At 52.6% G+C, this 17523-nt stretch overlaps 7 protein-coding genes across 7 annotated transcripts; 2 read left to right on the forward strand and 5 right to left on the reverse strand.

Moving 5' to 3' along the window:
* Window positions 1–576: 576 nt before the first annotated feature.
* On the reverse strand, window positions 577–1226 carry V2A60_007949 (flavin-linked sulfhydryl oxidase; the record flags this gene model as incomplete). The annotated part of the gene is made up of 2 exons (XM_083259229.1): window positions 577–1048; window positions 1114–1226. 2 exons carry the CDS (start codon window positions 1224–1226, stop codon window positions 577–579), a joined length of 585 nt encoding a protein of 194 aa, XP_083115355.1.
* Window positions 1227–1718: 492 nt separating this feature from the next.
* Window positions 1719–2681, forward strand: V2A60_007950 (uroporphyrinogen-III synthase HEM4; the record flags this gene model as incomplete). The annotated part of the gene is made up of 1 exon (XM_083259230.1): window positions 1719–2681. One exon carries the CDS (start codon window positions 1719–1721, stop codon window positions 2679–2681), a length of 963 nt encoding a protein of 320 aa, XP_083115356.1.
* Window positions 2682–2928: 247 nt separating this feature from the next.
* V2A60_007951 (oxidative stress response protein Oxr1) lies at window positions 2929–3840 on the reverse strand (the record flags this gene model as incomplete). The annotated part of the gene is made up of 2 exons (XM_083259231.1): window positions 2929–3357; window positions 3448–3840. 2 exons carry the CDS (start codon window positions 3838–3840, stop codon window positions 2929–2931), a joined length of 822 nt encoding a protein of 273 aa, XP_083115357.1.
* A 766-nt stretch (window positions 3841–4606) lies between these two features.
* On the reverse strand, window positions 4607–5876 carry V2A60_007952 (mitogen activated protein kinase; the record flags this gene model as incomplete). Its single annotated transcript, XM_083259232.1, has 4 exons — window positions 4607–4983; window positions 5037–5418; window positions 5504–5699; window positions 5761–5876. 4 exons carry the CDS (start codon window positions 5874–5876, stop codon window positions 4607–4609), a joined length of 1071 nt encoding a protein of 356 aa, XP_083115358.1.
* A 3032-nt stretch (window positions 5877–8908) lies between these two features.
* V2A60_007953 (COPII subunit SEC24) lies at window positions 8909–11830 on the reverse strand (the record flags this gene model as incomplete). Its single annotated transcript, XM_083259233.1, has 3 exons — window positions 8909–8920; window positions 8986–11199; window positions 11258–11830. The coding sequence occupies 3 exons, from the start codon at window positions 11828–11830 to the stop codon at window positions 8909–8911; spliced, it is 2799 nt and encodes a 932-aa protein (XP_083115359.1).
* Window positions 11831–13715: 1885 nt separating this feature from the next.
* On the forward strand, window positions 13716–14357 carry V2A60_007954 (uncharacterized protein; the record flags this gene model as incomplete). The annotated part of the gene is made up of 3 exons (XM_083259234.1): window positions 13716–13738; window positions 14005–14244; window positions 14339–14357. 3 exons carry the CDS (start codon window positions 13716–13718, stop codon window positions 14355–14357), a joined length of 282 nt encoding a protein of 93 aa, XP_083115360.1.
* A 653-nt stretch (window positions 14358–15010) lies between these two features.
* On the reverse strand, window positions 15011–16978 carry V2A60_007955 (uncharacterized protein; the record flags this gene model as incomplete). The annotated part of the gene is made up of 3 exons (XM_083259235.1): window positions 15011–16027; window positions 16104–16430; window positions 16919–16978. 3 exons carry the CDS (start codon window positions 16976–16978, stop codon window positions 15011–15013), a joined length of 1404 nt encoding a protein of 467 aa, XP_083115361.1.
* Between the last annotated feature and the right edge of the window lie 545 nt (window positions 16979–17523).

The raw sequence follows: 17523 nt of genomic DNA on the forward strand, positions 1-17523 counted from the left end.
GTTCAAGCGTGCCTTCGAGAGATGCAATGCAACACTATGAGTGGAGCGAGTTGGTTTTAGATGGCTTCTCCAAGAGCGTATCGAAACCACTGTTATGCAGAGAAGATTTTCGTGGTTCAATCCGGAGAAACAGGATCAAATGTATGAGAGATAAAGCCCCCGCTTCTGGCCTCAATAACAGACCACTCCAATGCCACTTCGGCTAACAGCTCCGAGAATGGTGATGCAACGAGTCTTGCCCATCTGGCAAGGCGCCACAATAAGTTCGCGCGTCCCCACTGAAAGCGGCTCGGCCGGAAGTGACTCTTGCTTCATTTGCCAAGGACATTACCGCGGTCAGAGTAGTAATACTAGGTAAAGGTCTATAGGGTTATCTTGGCAAGCATTTGCCAGTATCGTAAGAAAGTGAGGAGTTGCATTGCCGTTCCCGCGTTCGATCGCTTGTGCTATGCCAAAAATCTATCCATCTTGAAGTAGTAGCCGAGCCCGCGAAAACGCCGTCTATCCGAAAAGTCATCCCGAATTACATAATGTACATGTATGCTGGCATTGAATATCACTTTCTCTCTTGTAACATTAATCGCAGCGGCCGTCCTTTGGGCCCGTCTTCCACCGCTCCAGCCACTTGGAGCAGTCGAACTCTTGCTTGCCAAGCTTGCGGTTGACATCGTTGTGTGCGCCGCACAACCACTGGCCAAAGTCGTCACGGCTCGCAACCTGGGGAACTCGCCGGGCAATATACGATTGGAAGTCGTCGGCACACACCCAGCATGGGTACAGCTTGGCGAAGAGGTCAACGAAGCGCAGCATGTCAGCCTGCTGCGTCCGCGACGGCGTGTCCGGGTACGTCGCTGCGATGGTGTGCAGCAGTGTCCACGAGCTCCGGCCGAGTATTTCGACATCGGGAGGGCAGTCGGCACGCGGGTCGGGGGTGGTTCGCTCCGTCGTTATCGTTGTAGTAGCCGTAGTCGCCTTGTCGCTCTTGACTTTTTGCTTAGCTTGCGCAGCCCACGCGGAGAAGGCGGCGCCCGAAGTACATGATCGACATCTATGCGCAGGATTATTGTTATTTGAGCCGAGCCGAGCTATTGGAAAGGAAGCGGTGTTACTCACGGCTTGCCATCTTTGTCCAGAACCACGCCCTTGGGGTATTGAGCTTGCTCAGTTACTTGCGCAGCACCCACTGGCGCAGCCCCTGTAGCATATTCTCTAGCTTCCTCCGCCATTTATGTCTCCTGTGATGGAATGTCTATACAGCGACTGAGAGCAAGAATTCGTTGGGCATCGGACTTTACTTGTGGATATTACAAGTCTGGGTAATGGTATCACCGCCTGGTGTAGATTTATAATGCAAGGCGGCGATAAAAAGTCAAGCCCCACTAGCTTCACAAGGCACAAATACCTTCTACTAGGTGTCACAATGTTACATCATTTCACAGATGCACGCATACTTTAAATTGATAGATTTTGCCGCATGTAAAAATTCCAAGATTATTTTGCAACTATCCTGTCGTTCCAAGTAGCATTTTTATGAGGATAGAACGCCTGCTTCAGCATAGCCGTTCATGTCTAGACCCACAGGCCTTCGCCTATATCCCGACCTCAATGCTGCTGATGGTAATTGCGTCTCTCAAGGATTTTGGATCAAGCTTCAATTCGCACCATACAGGTTCAAACTAGTCACACTGTCGCGCAAAAGTATCAGAATCCCTGTGACAATGGAATGCTTGCCGGGAGATGAACAGCCGCCCGTCCCCGTGCTTCTCCTCAAGACTCAGTCAACACCAGGCGACTCATACCATGACAAGCTCACTGCTGCTCAGCTGCCTCAGGGGCGAAGGCTCGCACCCATATTCGTCCCGGTTCTGCGTCACAAATTCGATGAGGCCGGATTGGATACGTTGCGCGGCCTACTGCGCGACCAAAGAATCGGCAGCCGCCCCGACGCCTCGTACGGCGGCCTTATCTTCACGTCACAGCGCGCGGTCGAGGCCTTCGCCCACGTCGTGAACACAGAAAAGCCCGCACAGGAGGCACCTTCATGGCCTAACCTCGAAGACGTTCCCATATACAGCGTGGGGCCGGCCACGACGCGCGCGCTGAGCGCCGTCACTCAGACCCCGACGCTGCAAGTCTCCGGGGAGCACACGGGCAATGGTGAGGCGCTCGCGCACTACATACTCGATCACTACGGCACACGGCACAGTGACCGATCTACGAAGCCCCCTTTACTGTTCCTCGTCGGTGAGCAGCGCCGCGACATCATTCCGCGGACGCTGATGGATCCATCGCTTGCGCCTGCCCGCCGCATCAAAGTGACGGAGAGGGTGGTGTATGGCACGGGCGTCATGGAGTCGTTCGCTGCTGACTTAAGCAGGGAGCTCATAGCCTCGGATGCCATAGTACGCGAGCCCTCAGCGCTGCCGTCGCGGTGGGTGGTCGTCTTCTCGCCAACGGGCTGCGAAAGCATGCTGTACGAGTTAGGGATGCTGGACCACGCGGGCAAGTATGTTCCTGGCGCGAGAGATGGAAATACATGCATTGCTACCATTGGACCTACGACGAGAGACTTTCTAATTGATACATTTGGCTTTTACCCTGACGTATGCGCAGCCAAACCGAGCCCAGAGGGGGTGTTGGAGGGTATAGCGGAATTCGAAGCACGAATAGCATTACAATGAAAGCTCAAGATAATGTAACACTGTGTATATTTTGCTTGCCCTTCGTATTCTGAACAACCCGAATAGAGATTGGAGTGAGAAGGTTTCTCATGCTCGACTTAACCAAACATTGTGATGTTCATAGCCGCAGTCTGTATCTTCCAACATGTAAAAGTATATGGTAGTTCTCTTTCTTCAGATTAAAACGCCATCAAACACCGAATAGATGCCAAGAACATGTCCCACACAAATGACCGTGACCTCTTCTCTACGCGCCTAGAACCCAGAGCTCCACGCCCACGACGCTAAACTTGTGCCCGACGTCGCTCAGAGGCTCATTGCCAAACGTCTCGCACATGGAGCTGTGGCCGACATCGAGTGAGTCGTCCAGCCAGAGGCCATAGTGGCCCCCACCGGAGCCGACGCTCAGATAGCCGGTCTCGCAGTGAATATAGAAATCGTTAAGGCCGCTGTAAGGGAAGGCTTTGAAGCGTATCGATTCGAGGGAGCTGGGTGTCGAGGTGCCGTCGTGGCGCGGCCCTGCTGCTAGCGTCGTGCTGCGCGTCAGGTTGGTCGTGTCGGCCGACGGCGGAGGAGGCAGCGACGCAAGGGTTGACGCGCGCCACAGGAAGCACTCCCCATTGCCAAAATACGAAGGCGCTGGATGCGGGTATTCGGAGAGATATGCGCCAAAGGTCTTTGTAGGCAGCTAAAGTTAGCTTCCGTCTTCAACTTCCAGCTATAGAGTCAAAGGAAAAAAGAGAGAAATTAGGGGAAAAAAACATACGCCGCCTTCTTGGTCCTGTACGACCAGGACAAAGCCTACACGCCTCCCCTCGTAAGCTCTGCATTTCTGATACAAGGTACTCAGGCTTGACCCGTCCTGCTCTAGGCTGTAGACGAGGTTCCAGTCCTCAACGATGCGCAGGCGCTCGGGCACCATGTTGCGGATCTCCTCGGCGACGGCATGGGTTAGCAGCCGAGAGTCGGGGGCTGTGTTGTCTTTGTAGCCGTGGAGGATGATGGGGTCGAGCGGCGGTGGGCGGAACGGGCTGGCTGTGTAGCGCGGCGGGTTGAAGACGTCGCGGACGCCGTCTTTGTGAGGGTGGAGGCCGTGGCCCTCCTGGCTCTGGTTGACATCAGTGTCTTCACTAGAGAACCGTCGCATTAGGCCAAACATATTGTATGCCGAATATATGTGTGTATATGTGTATAAGTGGAGGCTGTGTCATATGTGTTGTCTTGATCTCGCTCGATGTTGTGGAGGTCAGACGGACTCTGGCAATGACGTTGATGCGGTGCGTGCTCTAGTCTGCCGGATCGTGAGTAGTGAGCGGCCGTCTTGAACGGGACTTGCGGAGAGGCTCGCCCGCGATCCTCACCAGTCTCAGCAAATAAGAAAAACTGCCGAAAAGCGTTGGCAAGAACAAGAATTCGGTCTCCTTTTGTTAGCACAGTCGAAGCAAGTCAGGGACAGTTGTCGCCAATGTGGGGCTCACATGGCTTGATCTCGGCGGGGTTTGCAGTGTAGATTTGCCCCTCCACGGATGCCATGGCAGCGCGAGGAGGCATAAGTTGCGTCAGGAAAGATGAACTGGGGCATTTGCCTTTCAAAATAATTATGAATGAAAAAAGGAGAGAGCCCCGACTAAAAAGCGAAGCCGGAACCAAATGCTTAAACTAAAAATGGACAAAGTCCATCATGCCTTCTCATTATGCTCGCGGATGGCACTCTGTAATCATCCAAATTGGTGTATACCCGCTTTCTTACTTCTTCCACCTGATAACTAGTGACATGTGTATTTTATTGACGTCCAGTGCTTCAAATTGGCAAGAATAGGTTGCACTTCTCCAGCAGCTCAAGGTCCAGCCTGATGAGCCTAGCTCTTCTCAGCTCCCAGCAGATGCAGTTGCTGCAAAACGGGTATCCTAGCAACAGCCATAATTTACCGCATGATCTCTTGGTAAATGAGCTGCTTCAGCTCCTCTTTGCTCAAACTGTCCTTGTGCTTGTCAAAGTCAAAGAACTCCTCGGGGATAGGAGGGGCTGTTGGCTCGTCCTCGGGGTCGTGGTACGGTTCGAGGTAAGGGTGCTTGAGAGCCTCCTCAACCGTAATGCGCTTCACAGGGTTAAAGGCGAGAAGTTTCTCCAAGAGATCAAGAGCCAGGTCCGAAGTCTTGGGGAAAAGTGTGCGGAAGGGGACCTTCTTCTTGAAGGGTAGAGAGCGAATGTACTCGCGTGCACGACGAGACTTGATACCGTAGTAGTCTTCCATGGTCGGAGTGCCGAGAACGTCGAGAATCAAAGTCAGCTGGTGGTGATCTACAAACAGTCAGTATTTGCGAGAAAAGTCACGAGCAAAAGTAGCAACATACAATCCTTGCCAGGGAACAGAGGCTTTCCGCTTAGCATCTCAGCCAGGATGCAGCCGACGGACCAAACGTCGATGGCCTTGGTGTACTCCTTGAATGTTAACATGATTTCCGGCGCGCGATACCAGCGAGTTGCAACGTATTCGGTCATGAAACCAGAATTATCTTCCTGCGAAGCGGCAGATCTGGCGAGACCGAAATCGCAGACCTTGAGATCGCAATTGGCGTTCAAGAGCAGGTTGGAGGGCTTGAGGTCTCTGTGCAGCACATTGGCAGAATGCATGGCCTTGAGTGCTCGTAGGGTCTGGTAGATGAAATATTGGCAATGGTCGTCCGAAAGGTCCTGGGTGCGAATGACGCGGTGCATATCGGTCTCCATGAGTTCCTGTAGACGTTATCAGTGTCAGCTCTATTGGCCGGTGCCGTCTTGGCTCGGGGACGCTCGCATGGTGGTGTTTGATAGAGCTCACTTGAATGAGATAGACTTCGTTGAACGAGTCGTAGCCTCTAGGCTTTTGGATATCGAGAATGGAGATGATATTTTCATGATTAAAATAACGAAGAAGCTTCATTTCGCGAAGTGTTCGGAGGCAGAACATGGAATGATCGAACGGCGTGATCTTCTTGATGGCCACTTTTTGGCCAGATGGCTTGTGGATGGCAGAGCTAGACGCAAGATGCCTTGTCAGCAACAGAGGCCTCCGCGGGGGCCAGGCACGCCACTCACCAGACAACACCGTAGGCACCTTCGCCGACAACATCCTGAATATCATACTGCTCGCTGACGTTGAAGGAAATCTTGCGCGACGCCGATGCGTTATTGGGAGGGTTCGCGCGGGACATGGTGGATGGCGGGGTAGCGCGGTCGTTTAGGACGCGGCCAGCGAAAATATGACAGTTTCTGCCCTTCGAGGACTGGACTCGAGTTTTTGGGCAGGCGATGGATCAAAACGAAGACCCGAGAGAGTTTCAAGGCTTAGAAATGCCTGCCAGTTGTTGAAAAGATGCAAGCGCCAGAACACACACTCGAGTAGCCGTCGATGAGAGAAGGCGAGCGCTGTGGAGGGGTTTATTTCATTGATGTATGGGTCAAAAGTTCCCCGCTCGGGCCTCGTGTTGTGGAGGGACGGGTGCTTGCTTTATTAGCCTCAACGTTATCGCCCGACACGAACAAAGTCCCGGACGTTGCCTTCGTAGGTCGTTCCGGGTATGTGCAGGATTGCTGACGGGTGATGTCTGACTTCGGAGCGTTAAAGAGCAAGATATTCTAAAGCTTTGAACCTTTTCTCTTTTTGGTTTGCGCTTCGTGCACAAGTATTGTTTACCGGAGCGTCACGGCGTATCCTGCTCCACCCGCTGGGATTAGTTGTCGGAAGGTAGCGGTTTAGCGGCGGCGGCAAGTAGAAGCAATGAAGAAACAGGCAGCGAAAGACAGAAAGGAAAAGACAAAGACGAGTGGGCGTCGGTGTTCGTTTTGTACGTCTGCTCAGGCACTAGTTAGCCCGAGCCCCTCCTCGCATCTTAGAAAGTGGCCAGGCATATCGGGGCGAGGAGCGAGCATGGACCCAGGCACAGCAACATGACCTGAATCGTTGTGTGGATGGGACAGCCCACTTAAGACTAACTAGACAGGGCCGTCCCGCTCTCCAGCGCTTTTTGCTGGGTCAGCTTGACACAGAAAGGCCCCCTTTCAGTTGGTGCCAGCCACACTGTTTGGTATGGCAGTGGTGCTCCCGAGCTTGGCCTAGCACCCAATGTGGTGTGGAGGGTTCAAGTACGGGTGGTGGAAGTCTGCTCAGCTTTGGTGGGCTGGATCGGTGACAAGCCAGGTACAAGCTCCAGCGCCGAAGGCTTACTATTCGGTGCTCGAAACGCGGGGTCCCTGTTTGAGACCGGACTTTAAGTAATAGCACGCCCGCTTGATGCAATGCTTGCGTAAATAACTGGTAGAGAGGGACACGGCCAGGTACACGCCAGGCACCGGGTCAGGCGTCATGCATAATCGAGCGCGACAAGTATGGGTAAGCGGCTGGCACGGCACAATCACAAGCGCAGAGCAAAAAAGGGAACAAAGAGGAACAACAACGAGGAATAGTTTTGATCCGGCTATGGCTCCGCGCGCAGGGAGGCGTGATCCTGGCTGGACCTGGCCCGTCGCTCGCAGCTGAAGTAGAAGAAGGAAAGCTATTCAACGGCCGGCTATCGGCTATTGTGTCCGTCGTACTAAACGAGTGTGCTTCTGAGAACTGGTGGACTGGAGAAGAAGGAGATTGGAGGCGAGAGCTCACAGCCATCCAACGCAGTTTTGCAGAAGCCAACCAGTCAGACCAGGAGCTTCAGAGATGAATGAGGGCGCAAGCTTGTATCACAACACATAATGTCTCCCCACTTGCTGGGCCAGTGCCTCTTCCCTCCCGCCAGCGGCTACTACCTACACAACCACGTCTCATCATTCATTGGCCTTGTGGCGGAGTTGTACTTTGACTGTAATACACGCCAGGAGCCATGTCTCGTGGACATTGTGCTGAAAAGGTAATACTCCCAAGCTGGCGGGCATCGCAAGCTTGGCAAGGTACGGAGCGCATAAAACCGTTGTCTTCTTGGATAAACAGCATGCAAGATCCCCCTTTCATCCAAAAGTCTCTCATGGTGAGACACGACGCAGATTCGTCTACGTGCTCCTGGAGCTTACGCCTGGCACTGCCGCGAATGTGGCTGTTGATCTTGACTACACACCGTGTTGATTGGTACAGACAGACACTGCAGAGCTTGCAGAGATCTCTTGCCATGTTCGAAGGACGGAAGACGCCGTGAAACACGATAAAGGACACCTACTCACTAGGAGGCAAGGCGCAGTCTTTCGTTTCTTATGAAACTATCCGCATCCTTCACCGCGAATCTACTAACTAGCGCAACGCACACCCTTTTTTCCCGAATCGTCTTTCCACTGCTCCGGAACCCTCCCCCCTCTGACTATGCCCTAATATGATGCTGCCCATCCCTGCCTTCTTCCTGCTCCGCCCAATCTGTCTTTTGGTTTCCTCCCCCCTCTTCTGAGCCCAAGGCGGCAAGGCTGCCCACATCGCGCGTTACAGAGACGTAGCTCCATAGGTGCACGTTTCACCACACCGGTTCTGGGTCTTACACTTCAAGAGAGAAAAGAGAAGTTTTATGAAACCAATATTACACTGTTGCTGCTCGTCCTACTAATGCCGGCTTTTGCCTCTATGATACCGGGACAAACTTGCAAATCATGGAATCCGTCAATCTATCGTGCTATCCAGCTTGGCAATTTAGTTGATCGCGAGCCGCGTGATCGCTCTCCGGCTTCCCAAGTTCAGGTCGCATCTTGCGAGGGCTCCACCTTTCGGGCAGCACTAATTTTAGCTCGGCGCGTAATCCGAGCGTCCATTGGCTGCGACGCCAGTGCTTAATATACCACGCCCCGTGGTGTCAAGATCATACCGTCGCTTGTGTCCTGGTTGGCAGGAAGAATAATGCTCTCAATACGCAGAGAGAAAACTGCTGCCACTTCACTCTCCATCTACCGTGCGTTTGTGGAGAGGCCTATGAGGGCCACAACCTCTAATTTTAGAAGCCCGTCGTCTCTCAAGAGCGCCAAGAACAATAGCATTGCTTGCCATTGTTCCATCTACGTACCATACTTGGCTTTCACTATACGAGCTGATAAAAGTGGTTTGAATTGATCTAATATAGACTTGTTTTCAGAATCTCGTCCATCCTCAGCCAAAAGTTACCGTGCGCCTCTTGCTACCCCCTTCGTTGATCATGCCGTCTCAAGTCTACAATCACACCTCTTGCCGCAAAACTTTTCCTTGGATTGAGATGGCTACCCATCACACCGGTCAATCGAATTACTGCACAACCTAGAGAGTGGAATCGTCAGCTAGAAGATCGTAATAGACACCGTGCCTCACACATGCTGACATACCTTCTCCCGTAAGATGCCCAGCCACTGGGCAGCACTGACACTCTGGTCCGCGCGGTCCTCTACCAATAGCGTCTGAGCCCACAGCTTCAGACTAGGCTCACCATCCTCACGCACAACGTAAAGGTGAGGAACCGTGATGCTTCCAACACCCAGGGCGCGGTGGTCTCTGCTCTTCTGGATAACGGCACGCACTCTCTCGTTGAAATCTCCGTCCAGTTCGGGTACACGGCCCTTTCCGACATGGACATTCGTGCGGTCATCGACGCCAAAGACATCAACGACAAGCTGGGGAACGGCGTCGCGGCCAAGCCACAAGAATTGTGTCTGTCCGTCATCAATCAGATACAGGCCGTGAGGGGCCAGTCTCTCAGAGCTGAGATTCTGTGGGGGTGGTAGCACAATCTGCCCGGTTTCGCCATCAGTGAGGCCAGCAGTGTCGGGCATGTCGTGCAGTGAATACATGCGGGGATAGATGTAGCGCATCAGAAGAGGGACAGGAAGTGTGGAGAGCAGACAGAGCGCCGCAGATCGGATATCTGTGGGGATCTGCGCCGATTTACGAAGACCGACGTTTTTCATCAGGCCAAGGAAAAGTATGGGTAAGCCACGTAGATTGGCAGGAAACTGAAGACCACCACCCATGCTGCCACCGGCAAGCTCCTTTCTGAAGGTCTGAAGAAGCTCTGTCACCTTGGCTTGTATTGCGTCGCGGGCAGCGTCCAGGCCGCTGCTGAGGACTCTCTCGACCGCCTTATGGGTAAAGTAGGCAGTGATGGCGCATTGGTCCGCCGAGGCGTAGACATCGGACAGGTTCGTGGTGGTGGGCAACGCAACAGTCATCACGCGGATGCGACGCTCGCCGTTGCAAGTTGTATGAAGAATGGCGGCCTGAAAGCAAATCACGTTCTTGGTCAGATTCTCGTCAATGGCCACTTCAACAACATAGCACTGATCGCGAGGGAAGGCAGGAAAAGAGCAGAGATCGGAGCTTCTGTTGAAGAAGTTGCCGTAGAACGTGTTCATGCGCAGGCCAGTTGTGGCACGTACGCGAAGAACAGCCTCCAGTCCAATCTCGGAGGAAAGGTAGTCGCTGAATTCGGAAGCAAACTTCAGCGCATCTTCGGGCCGGGAAGCGTGCCAACCAGGATAGAACCAGGTCTGGCCACCAGTGTACCTGGGCAAGTTGCTGAGCGAGGCAACGTCTTGGTATTGGGAAGAGAACAGAAACATGTCAACAGAGACCTGGTTCTTGGAGCACTCTACAGCAAAGCTCTTGTAGAAGCTGTTACCTGTCTGTAGCAGCGCGCCCTCCTTGGACGTGCCGAGGACTTTCTTGTCTTCCCGCATCTCGAGCTTGCCGGCGCCGACGTTGGGTAGCGAAGCAGTCAGAACGACAATTTTGCCACCGAGCGAAGAGATGAGCTTATGGCCGGCGCGCAGGGCAGGCCCCATGCAGGAGCCGTTGCTTTGGTTGTTCTGGAACATTTCAGGTAGCTTCTGGAGAAACTTCTCGACGCTCTGACGCGACTCAGATAGAGGCACCAGCAAGTCATGGGGAACAGGGAGAAATGGCTCCTCCAGGTCGCTGACAACCAGCATGTTGGTCTCGGCATTCTCGTCCTCGTCCTTCGGGATAGAGAAGTAGTGAAGGCTCGAGTCGACGGCCATGAAACCAATGCGGGTGCGTCTGTCGGCGTTGGGGATGCGGTTAAGGCTGTCGAGGATCGTCCGGGCGCTGGTCGCGAGCAGACCGCTCGAGATGGCAGCATAGCTGACATCGAAGAGGAACAAGTAGACCAGTGGCTGGGGAGGTCGGACCATGTATTCTTGAGGCGCGACGAATTCCACAACGGCATGGTTCAGCTCAGGTCGCTGCCATCTGTCAACGGTCTTTTGGGCGGCAGAATCCCAATCGAAAGCCTGAGGGACATCATTGGTCAGGTTACACATGTTGCAGCGCCATCGGTGACCGTGATCCATGAATGTGACGTAGGGGTTGATATATGTCCTGCACCGGCGGCAGCGCGAAATGACCTGGTCCTGAACGACCGGCACGTTGTCTTCGTCGTCATGAAGAGAGCCATACGGCTGGATGACGAGGGAAAGCGGCAGCTTTGATTTCTTCAACAACGAGCTGGTCGTTGGAACTGCATTAAGAGTCGATCGAATGTATTTGGGGGGGCAATTGGCTGTCTCGGAGCGAGTAACGCTAGACTGCTTGGCAACCATGGTTAGAAATCCAATGCGTAAGAATAGCGAAGTGAGATCTTACGTTGGGAGGCAAGTTGATCGGCGGGGGTGCCAGATCGACCTCGGCGACATTGAAAGGCTGGCTCAACAGGTCCGACGGATAGAGCTGATTGAGGGCAGCTTGGCGAGGTTGAGCCATTGGCATGGCACCAGGTTGCTGGGCTCCCATGTTCATTCCGGCGACACCCTGTGTGATACCAGCGACGTCTTGCCCGCCGACTTGAGCGGCCTGGTCGGGAGCAGGATAGCCGCCATAGCCCTGCTGAGAAGCAGCGGGCTGTGGCGCGCCGTATGCTTGGCCGTACTGGTATCCGGCTGTAGCCTGTTGGGTTTGCTGCTGCTGCTGCTGCTGCTGCTGCATGTCTGTTTGTGGGTAGCCTCCATACTGAGATGCAGGCGGCGCGCCGGGCTGCATAGGACCGCCAACGCCAGCATTGGCGCCGGTAGCGACGTCAAAGGCGCCAGCGGCGTATCCACGCTTCTTCTTCTTCGGCGCGGCGGCGGCGGCGGCAGCATCGAACGGAGGAGCGCCAGGCTGCTCATCATGCGGCTGACCTTGAAATTGGCCATAGCCGTCGCCTGCAGGGGCAGACATGGTGGGTGGGAGGCGGTCTTTGGGGGAGCTGGCCCTTCTCGGTGTAGTCGAGGGAGAGAAGGCGGTGGCGAGAGGGTTCGCGGTGTTCCGTCAAGTGACCGTGCAAGAGTAAGAGAACAGCTTGAAAGGAAGAAAGAACAGAAAACAGGTCTGCGACCGAGTGCAATCGCTGCGGGCGGGGAGAAGAGGAGAGGTGTCAACGCCGAATGCGAAGGCAGCGACGCAAGGCGGTTGAAGGGCTGCGGCGTTGGGAGTGGTGGCGGGACGTGCGTGGGAGCTCTCGAGAGTTGTAGTGCTGTGGTGTCCTTTTCCCAATCTAGACGAGCAGTTCGGGTGGGGCTAATAAGGCAGCCTCCAAGTACCTTGGACTACAACTATGCAGGAGGTGTACAGGAGCATGGGCTGTAGCTGTAAAGCTGCAACACAACTTTTTACACGGAAAAGGGGATAAATCTTGATCGAATTGGTTTATTTATGAGGAAAAGAGGTAATTACTGAAAGAGTAGAAAGTGTTGGACGGTTACGTATATGATCGATTCCTTCGGGAGCGGGATGTCATTGTTGGTCTTTGTGGAGGAACCGAAGAAGAGCGGCCCTCGGAGCCGGCTTTACTTTTTACCCCGCAAGCTGCCAAATGACAGTGATGCCGAGCTGCAGCAGCGGAAAATATGTTGCGACGGCACCGTGTAGGGTTGCTCACACAGCATTATTGCGCTTGCGCAGCAGCAGTCTACGACCCCGAACGAACTTGCTTATGCCTATCGCTGTGTAAAATTCTGTATTTAAGAAACGCTTATGTTCATAATCGTTATTACTTCCGTCGAGCTCGTTTGCTATTCAAGCGACTAACATCCCGGGCGTTTGTATATAACAACCTTCTTGCGAAAATCCAATTCGTCTTTTCGGCAGGATCTACCTACCTAGTAGTAAACCCAAACTTTCAAACCCGTCAAACACCGAGTACGGCTAGCATAAGTCATGCGGCCAGTGGTGCAGCTGTCGCTGCGCCTTGCTATTTGGGGGCGCAAGCCAGATACGACCCTTCCCCCCAGACACACCAAACACTGCCCACCGGAGTTGCGGAGGTAACCCAGCACCCCAGTAGGTTAGTAGGTAGCCAGCAGAGAAGTACCCAGTAGAAACAGGCGGACCCAGTCACAGCGGCGGCGAGGCTGCTGCTCCCTGTAATAGCGGCACATCCCGTCTGCTTACCCCTGCCACCCAGATACTATACCTGTCTGTGCCTACCCTACTACCGGGTACCTTCTGTAAGGTACGCAGGAAAACAATTGCTTAACTTTCGCTCTTGCTGCACCGCTGCAAACACTGAGAGGGTACCTAATACACGCCAAATCCACTGGGAGGAGAATGCTCGGTAGGGGTTTATGCTGTAAAAAAATAAATTTGCCTCTGCCGCCTCTCCCAAGGCTGAGGATTTTCGGTGCAAGGTGGTTAACGGAGAGAATGCTTTATACAATGTTGCATCTCACGCTCCTTCTCTCCGAAGTAGATCATCGTTTCGCCTTCCATTGCATCTTAAAAGTATGTACGGATACTTAGGGACATGCTTTCGAATACATCTCCAACGCACGTCGTCTCACAGCGAGAACCCCCTGACCCTACCCTGTTGCCCGCGCAAGTACGAACTCCCCTCAGTTAGCGCCTCCCATTTGCATGTGCAGGTTCCCCCACCAAGCGGCAAGCTAGGTACGTACACGTAGGTAGGTACTCAGTACTTAGTCGTTGCAGCACCCTTGGCATCGTTTTTCCAACTGTCGTTGTACTTTGCGCCGGCTTTCTCTTCCTTTTACCCTTCCTTCATACTCGCATTTTCCCCGAAGCATCGCGCTCAGTCACCAAACCATATTCCAAATTCTTTAGCAAAATGGGCAAATTCTCCGTTTTCTTGTAAGCCGCTGCACCGCTGCACCGTTACCACGCGTCGCGTTGCCTCACCCAAAACTCTATCTTCCCTGTCCTGTTTTTGGCACTGCACATTCCGCTTCCTCCCTGGCGCGCCCCGCGATACCAGTACAAACTCTCTGGGACACCCCCGCCTCTCTTGGGCGCATTACGCCTGGAGCAGATGGCCACCGCAGGAGTTCCTTCAAAGAGCCCGCGAAACCAAGTAGCTGGGCGACTCGCTAACACATCATATCCGCTGCGTTCCATAGACAGATCCTTCCTTTGATCGTCGCGCTCAGCGTCGTCGGCGGCATCGGCTTTATCCTCTACCACGTCTATCTCAGCGTCACCAAGATGGGCGAGACGGCGTCGCAAAAGATGGGCAAGAAGAATGTAGTCTTTACAAAAGACGGCATGCGCGTCGGCGTCAAGAACATCAGGAACGAGAAATACGTCGACAAGACCCAGAGCTATGTCGTAAAAGCTTGGAATCTTAGCCAAGCACAAGAGTAAGCCAACACAGTTCAGCCGAAGTCTTACTGCTTTTGTTCTCCTGTCTCTTGATCTCCCCCCTGGAATTGTCGCTAACCTTGACTTCTGTAGCGGAAAAAAGACCAATTAGAGAGATAACCGAGGAGAACGACTTGCAACCCCGAATCGAGACCGCAAATGAACGAAACAGAGTCACTCGCTCACAAAATTCTCTAGAAATGACATCGCTCTGAAATCGATGATCAGATTTCGATTCGATCGAAACTACAATGGCGGAGCACAGGAAAGTCCAGTACCGAGGCTACTCATCTTGGTCATATCCTATCCACGTGCAGTTCATCAAGGAAAGCGATTCCCAGCCAGTTGTTTCTTTCATGTTGGATCAATGAATGCAAGAATCATGACGCATTGCATCGCATTCTCATAGGCACCTATGATACTTGTCCTTGTCTATAGTCCTGCTCTCCGTACCAGAATTGCGGAGGCTCGTGGCCACGTCCCACATTATCATATCCTTTCACCAAATTCGCATTTGAGCTTCCCGGGTAGTTGAAAGACATAAGAGATTTTAATTCATCAAGGACGAGATGACTTATCGAACCAAACTACGAGAATCACCAGCTTGCGCCGATCTTTGATGTGAAAGGCTGAAAAGTTCGAATCTCTTCTTCCGGGAATTGGTCTCACTTTTGCGCAGGCCCATCTCGTCTACTTTTCTCAATCACGCAGCCCAGAATCTTCCTTGCCACCTCAATAAAACAACGGGGTAGCCCGTTTCAAGCGTTAGTGGGCGCCGCCATCCGAGAACCTGTAATAAGTTGCCAAGGCAGCTTCCATAGCTGCTCTTTGTTGCTGTTCAAGTATTGCAACTCTTTCTCGACTCGGCCCAGCTGGGGATTCAACAGTATGCCTGGAAGGAGGCACAATTCTGTTTGATAGGACTTTCTCGAAATCGATCGCAGAGGTGTCAACAGAGCCGCTCGCAGCCATGGCGTCTCGCTTGATGAGCATTGAAGGGACTCGAACGTTGACATGAGTCAACATCTTGGCGTATCCAACGCCGAGATCAGATGCAATATATTCGAGTCTACCCTTAGCCCACGCTCTTTGGCCAGCTGTTGAATAGTCTTGTGTGATGATGCAACTTAGAGGCCACGTAACAAAGTACCCAGAAAGCCCCTTTGCCACCGCCTCGTCACCGCAGCAATAACTGGTGAGATCTGTTCGCTCGAGAAGCTCCTGACGCGATTTAAACCACCCTAATTGGTACGGAATAGCCGCACAAAGGTCCGTAATGATGCCGGCGCAAATGTTGGACCAGGTTGTGTATTCCGGAGTAGTCCGATAGTCTATGGGGGAATAGACCCATGCCACAGCTCTGACAATCAGGGAAGCAAGAACAAGTCTTGAACATCGCATTGTGACCCACACTGTCGTGACCCAGAGGTCTTGAAAGGCATCGATGCGACCCGGAAAGACTTCTGCCTTGGAGTAGTCGCCATCTGACACGCCATTCACCCATGTCACTGGTTTGCCTTTGTAGTTTTCGGGGATGTTTTGAGACCACTGCTGCAGTTCTTGGTCCATAATTTGGCACTTTCGTACGACATTCATCACAATCTTGACGTTTTCGGGAGAGTGATACACTGAAACGAGGAGTTTGTTGGCTTCTGTCTTCAGCTCACTAATTTGCAGCGTGATTCTCTGCAAGTCAGTTGCGAATGGGTCTTTAACTGCGTCTTTGATCCAAAAATCGACGTTACGCGCTGCGGGCTGACCGGAGCTGAAAGAATGAATAATCTGAATTCTTTCGTTAGCGTCTACCAATACAAATAGGGCATTAATAAAGAGAGGTGGCTTGTGAGCGCGTACTTACTTGTTGAGTACGAACTGTAACGAAAATATCTCGCCCAACTTTTGTCTTGAGTTGGTCTCGACCACGGTTTTGGACAAGCTGGATGGCACCTTCCGTGTGAGTGCTCCACGCCAGCATGCCGAAATGACGAGAAGTTATATTTTCGAACAGGCTGAGAAGTAGAACAGCTGCAATAGTTCCATCTTGCTTGGACTCGAAAGGGTCTTGAATGGCTCTTCCGGTGGTTGCCAAAGCTTTTACATATTTGTGGAGAGCCTGCTTCTCCAGATGTTCAGCATGTTTCACCCGGTTGCTAAAGTAGGCGAGCGCGCATGCTTCAAAAGCTAGCTTAAAATGAGGGGAGGGGTTTTTGGCTTTGATTAGTGGTATAACAAACTCAAAATATCCTCGCTGGGTTCCCTGTGGTGGAATCAAGACGTAGTTAGAGACGAAGTGATGGGCAGTTCGTTCATCGATGGACTGAGTTGGCGGTGGGGTCGGGCTTGACGAGATACAAGTAGCAGTCCTGGCCGGTGGCTTTACATATGGTGCCCTTTTGGAGGGTACCTTTCCTGTCTTCAGCGCCAGTGCCTTGTTATTGGCTTTGCGAGCCCTTCGCTCGGTTGCCTCCGTCTCGTTTCGAAAGACTAGATCAAATTCGTCCTTGTATCCAGGGCATATTCTTCGAGATTTAGCACATTGGTTGCATGTAGGCTTTGTCTCGTCGCACTAACCACGTTTGTTAGAGTCATTACTGTAAAGAAAGCGAGAAGTTAGGCAGCCTGGTGCAAAGGGACACACTCGTCGCCCTGTACCCATACTCTATATGGACATACCTTGATGCGCCTGGTTCTACACATCTGACAGCCCCTTGAAGGATGTCCGGAGTAGACCATGATGTCGGTTGATGATGGCGATGAAGAGTCTTATTCTGCAAAGTCCAACTGGGCAGAGGAAAATATGGCGATTGCCGGGCGATAGGCGCTGATCTGGACCAGTGCGAAAGGAAACTAATGGTAGATAGGATGTTAGAAAACCCGTCAAATCCGAAACCAAATCGTATTTTTCGCGTCAATAGAAACAGAGGCTTGCTGGAGTGAATCGCGGTTTGCGGTTTCCTACTACTGGTGAATGAAGTAGAGAATTGGTAATCGCGAGACGAAAAGAAAAAAAAGAAGAAGAAAGAAGAGATCCAATGTCAGATATGAGAGTTTGTATGAGGGACGGTTCAAAAAGTTTGCTGCTTGTGGTTGCACTGTGCAAACGAAGTGAGGGCATAGAGGACCGTCGTACAACGTTGGAGGCGAGGTTAGGAGGAACCACCGTCAGATCTATTGCCTATGGGCAGTAATAGCGGCAAATACTCAAACGTCTCCTGAATATTAAAGGAAACGGGGAGACGATCCAGCTTAGGGTCAGCACATTTCTCTACGCGATGAAA

This window comes from Cordyceps javanica, chromosome 5 (assembly GCF_051103115.1).
Source record: "Cordyceps javanica chromosome 5, complete sequence".
Taxonomy (NCBI): domain Eukaryota; kingdom Fungi; phylum Ascomycota; class Sordariomycetes; order Hypocreales; family Cordycipitaceae; genus Cordyceps; species Cordyceps javanica.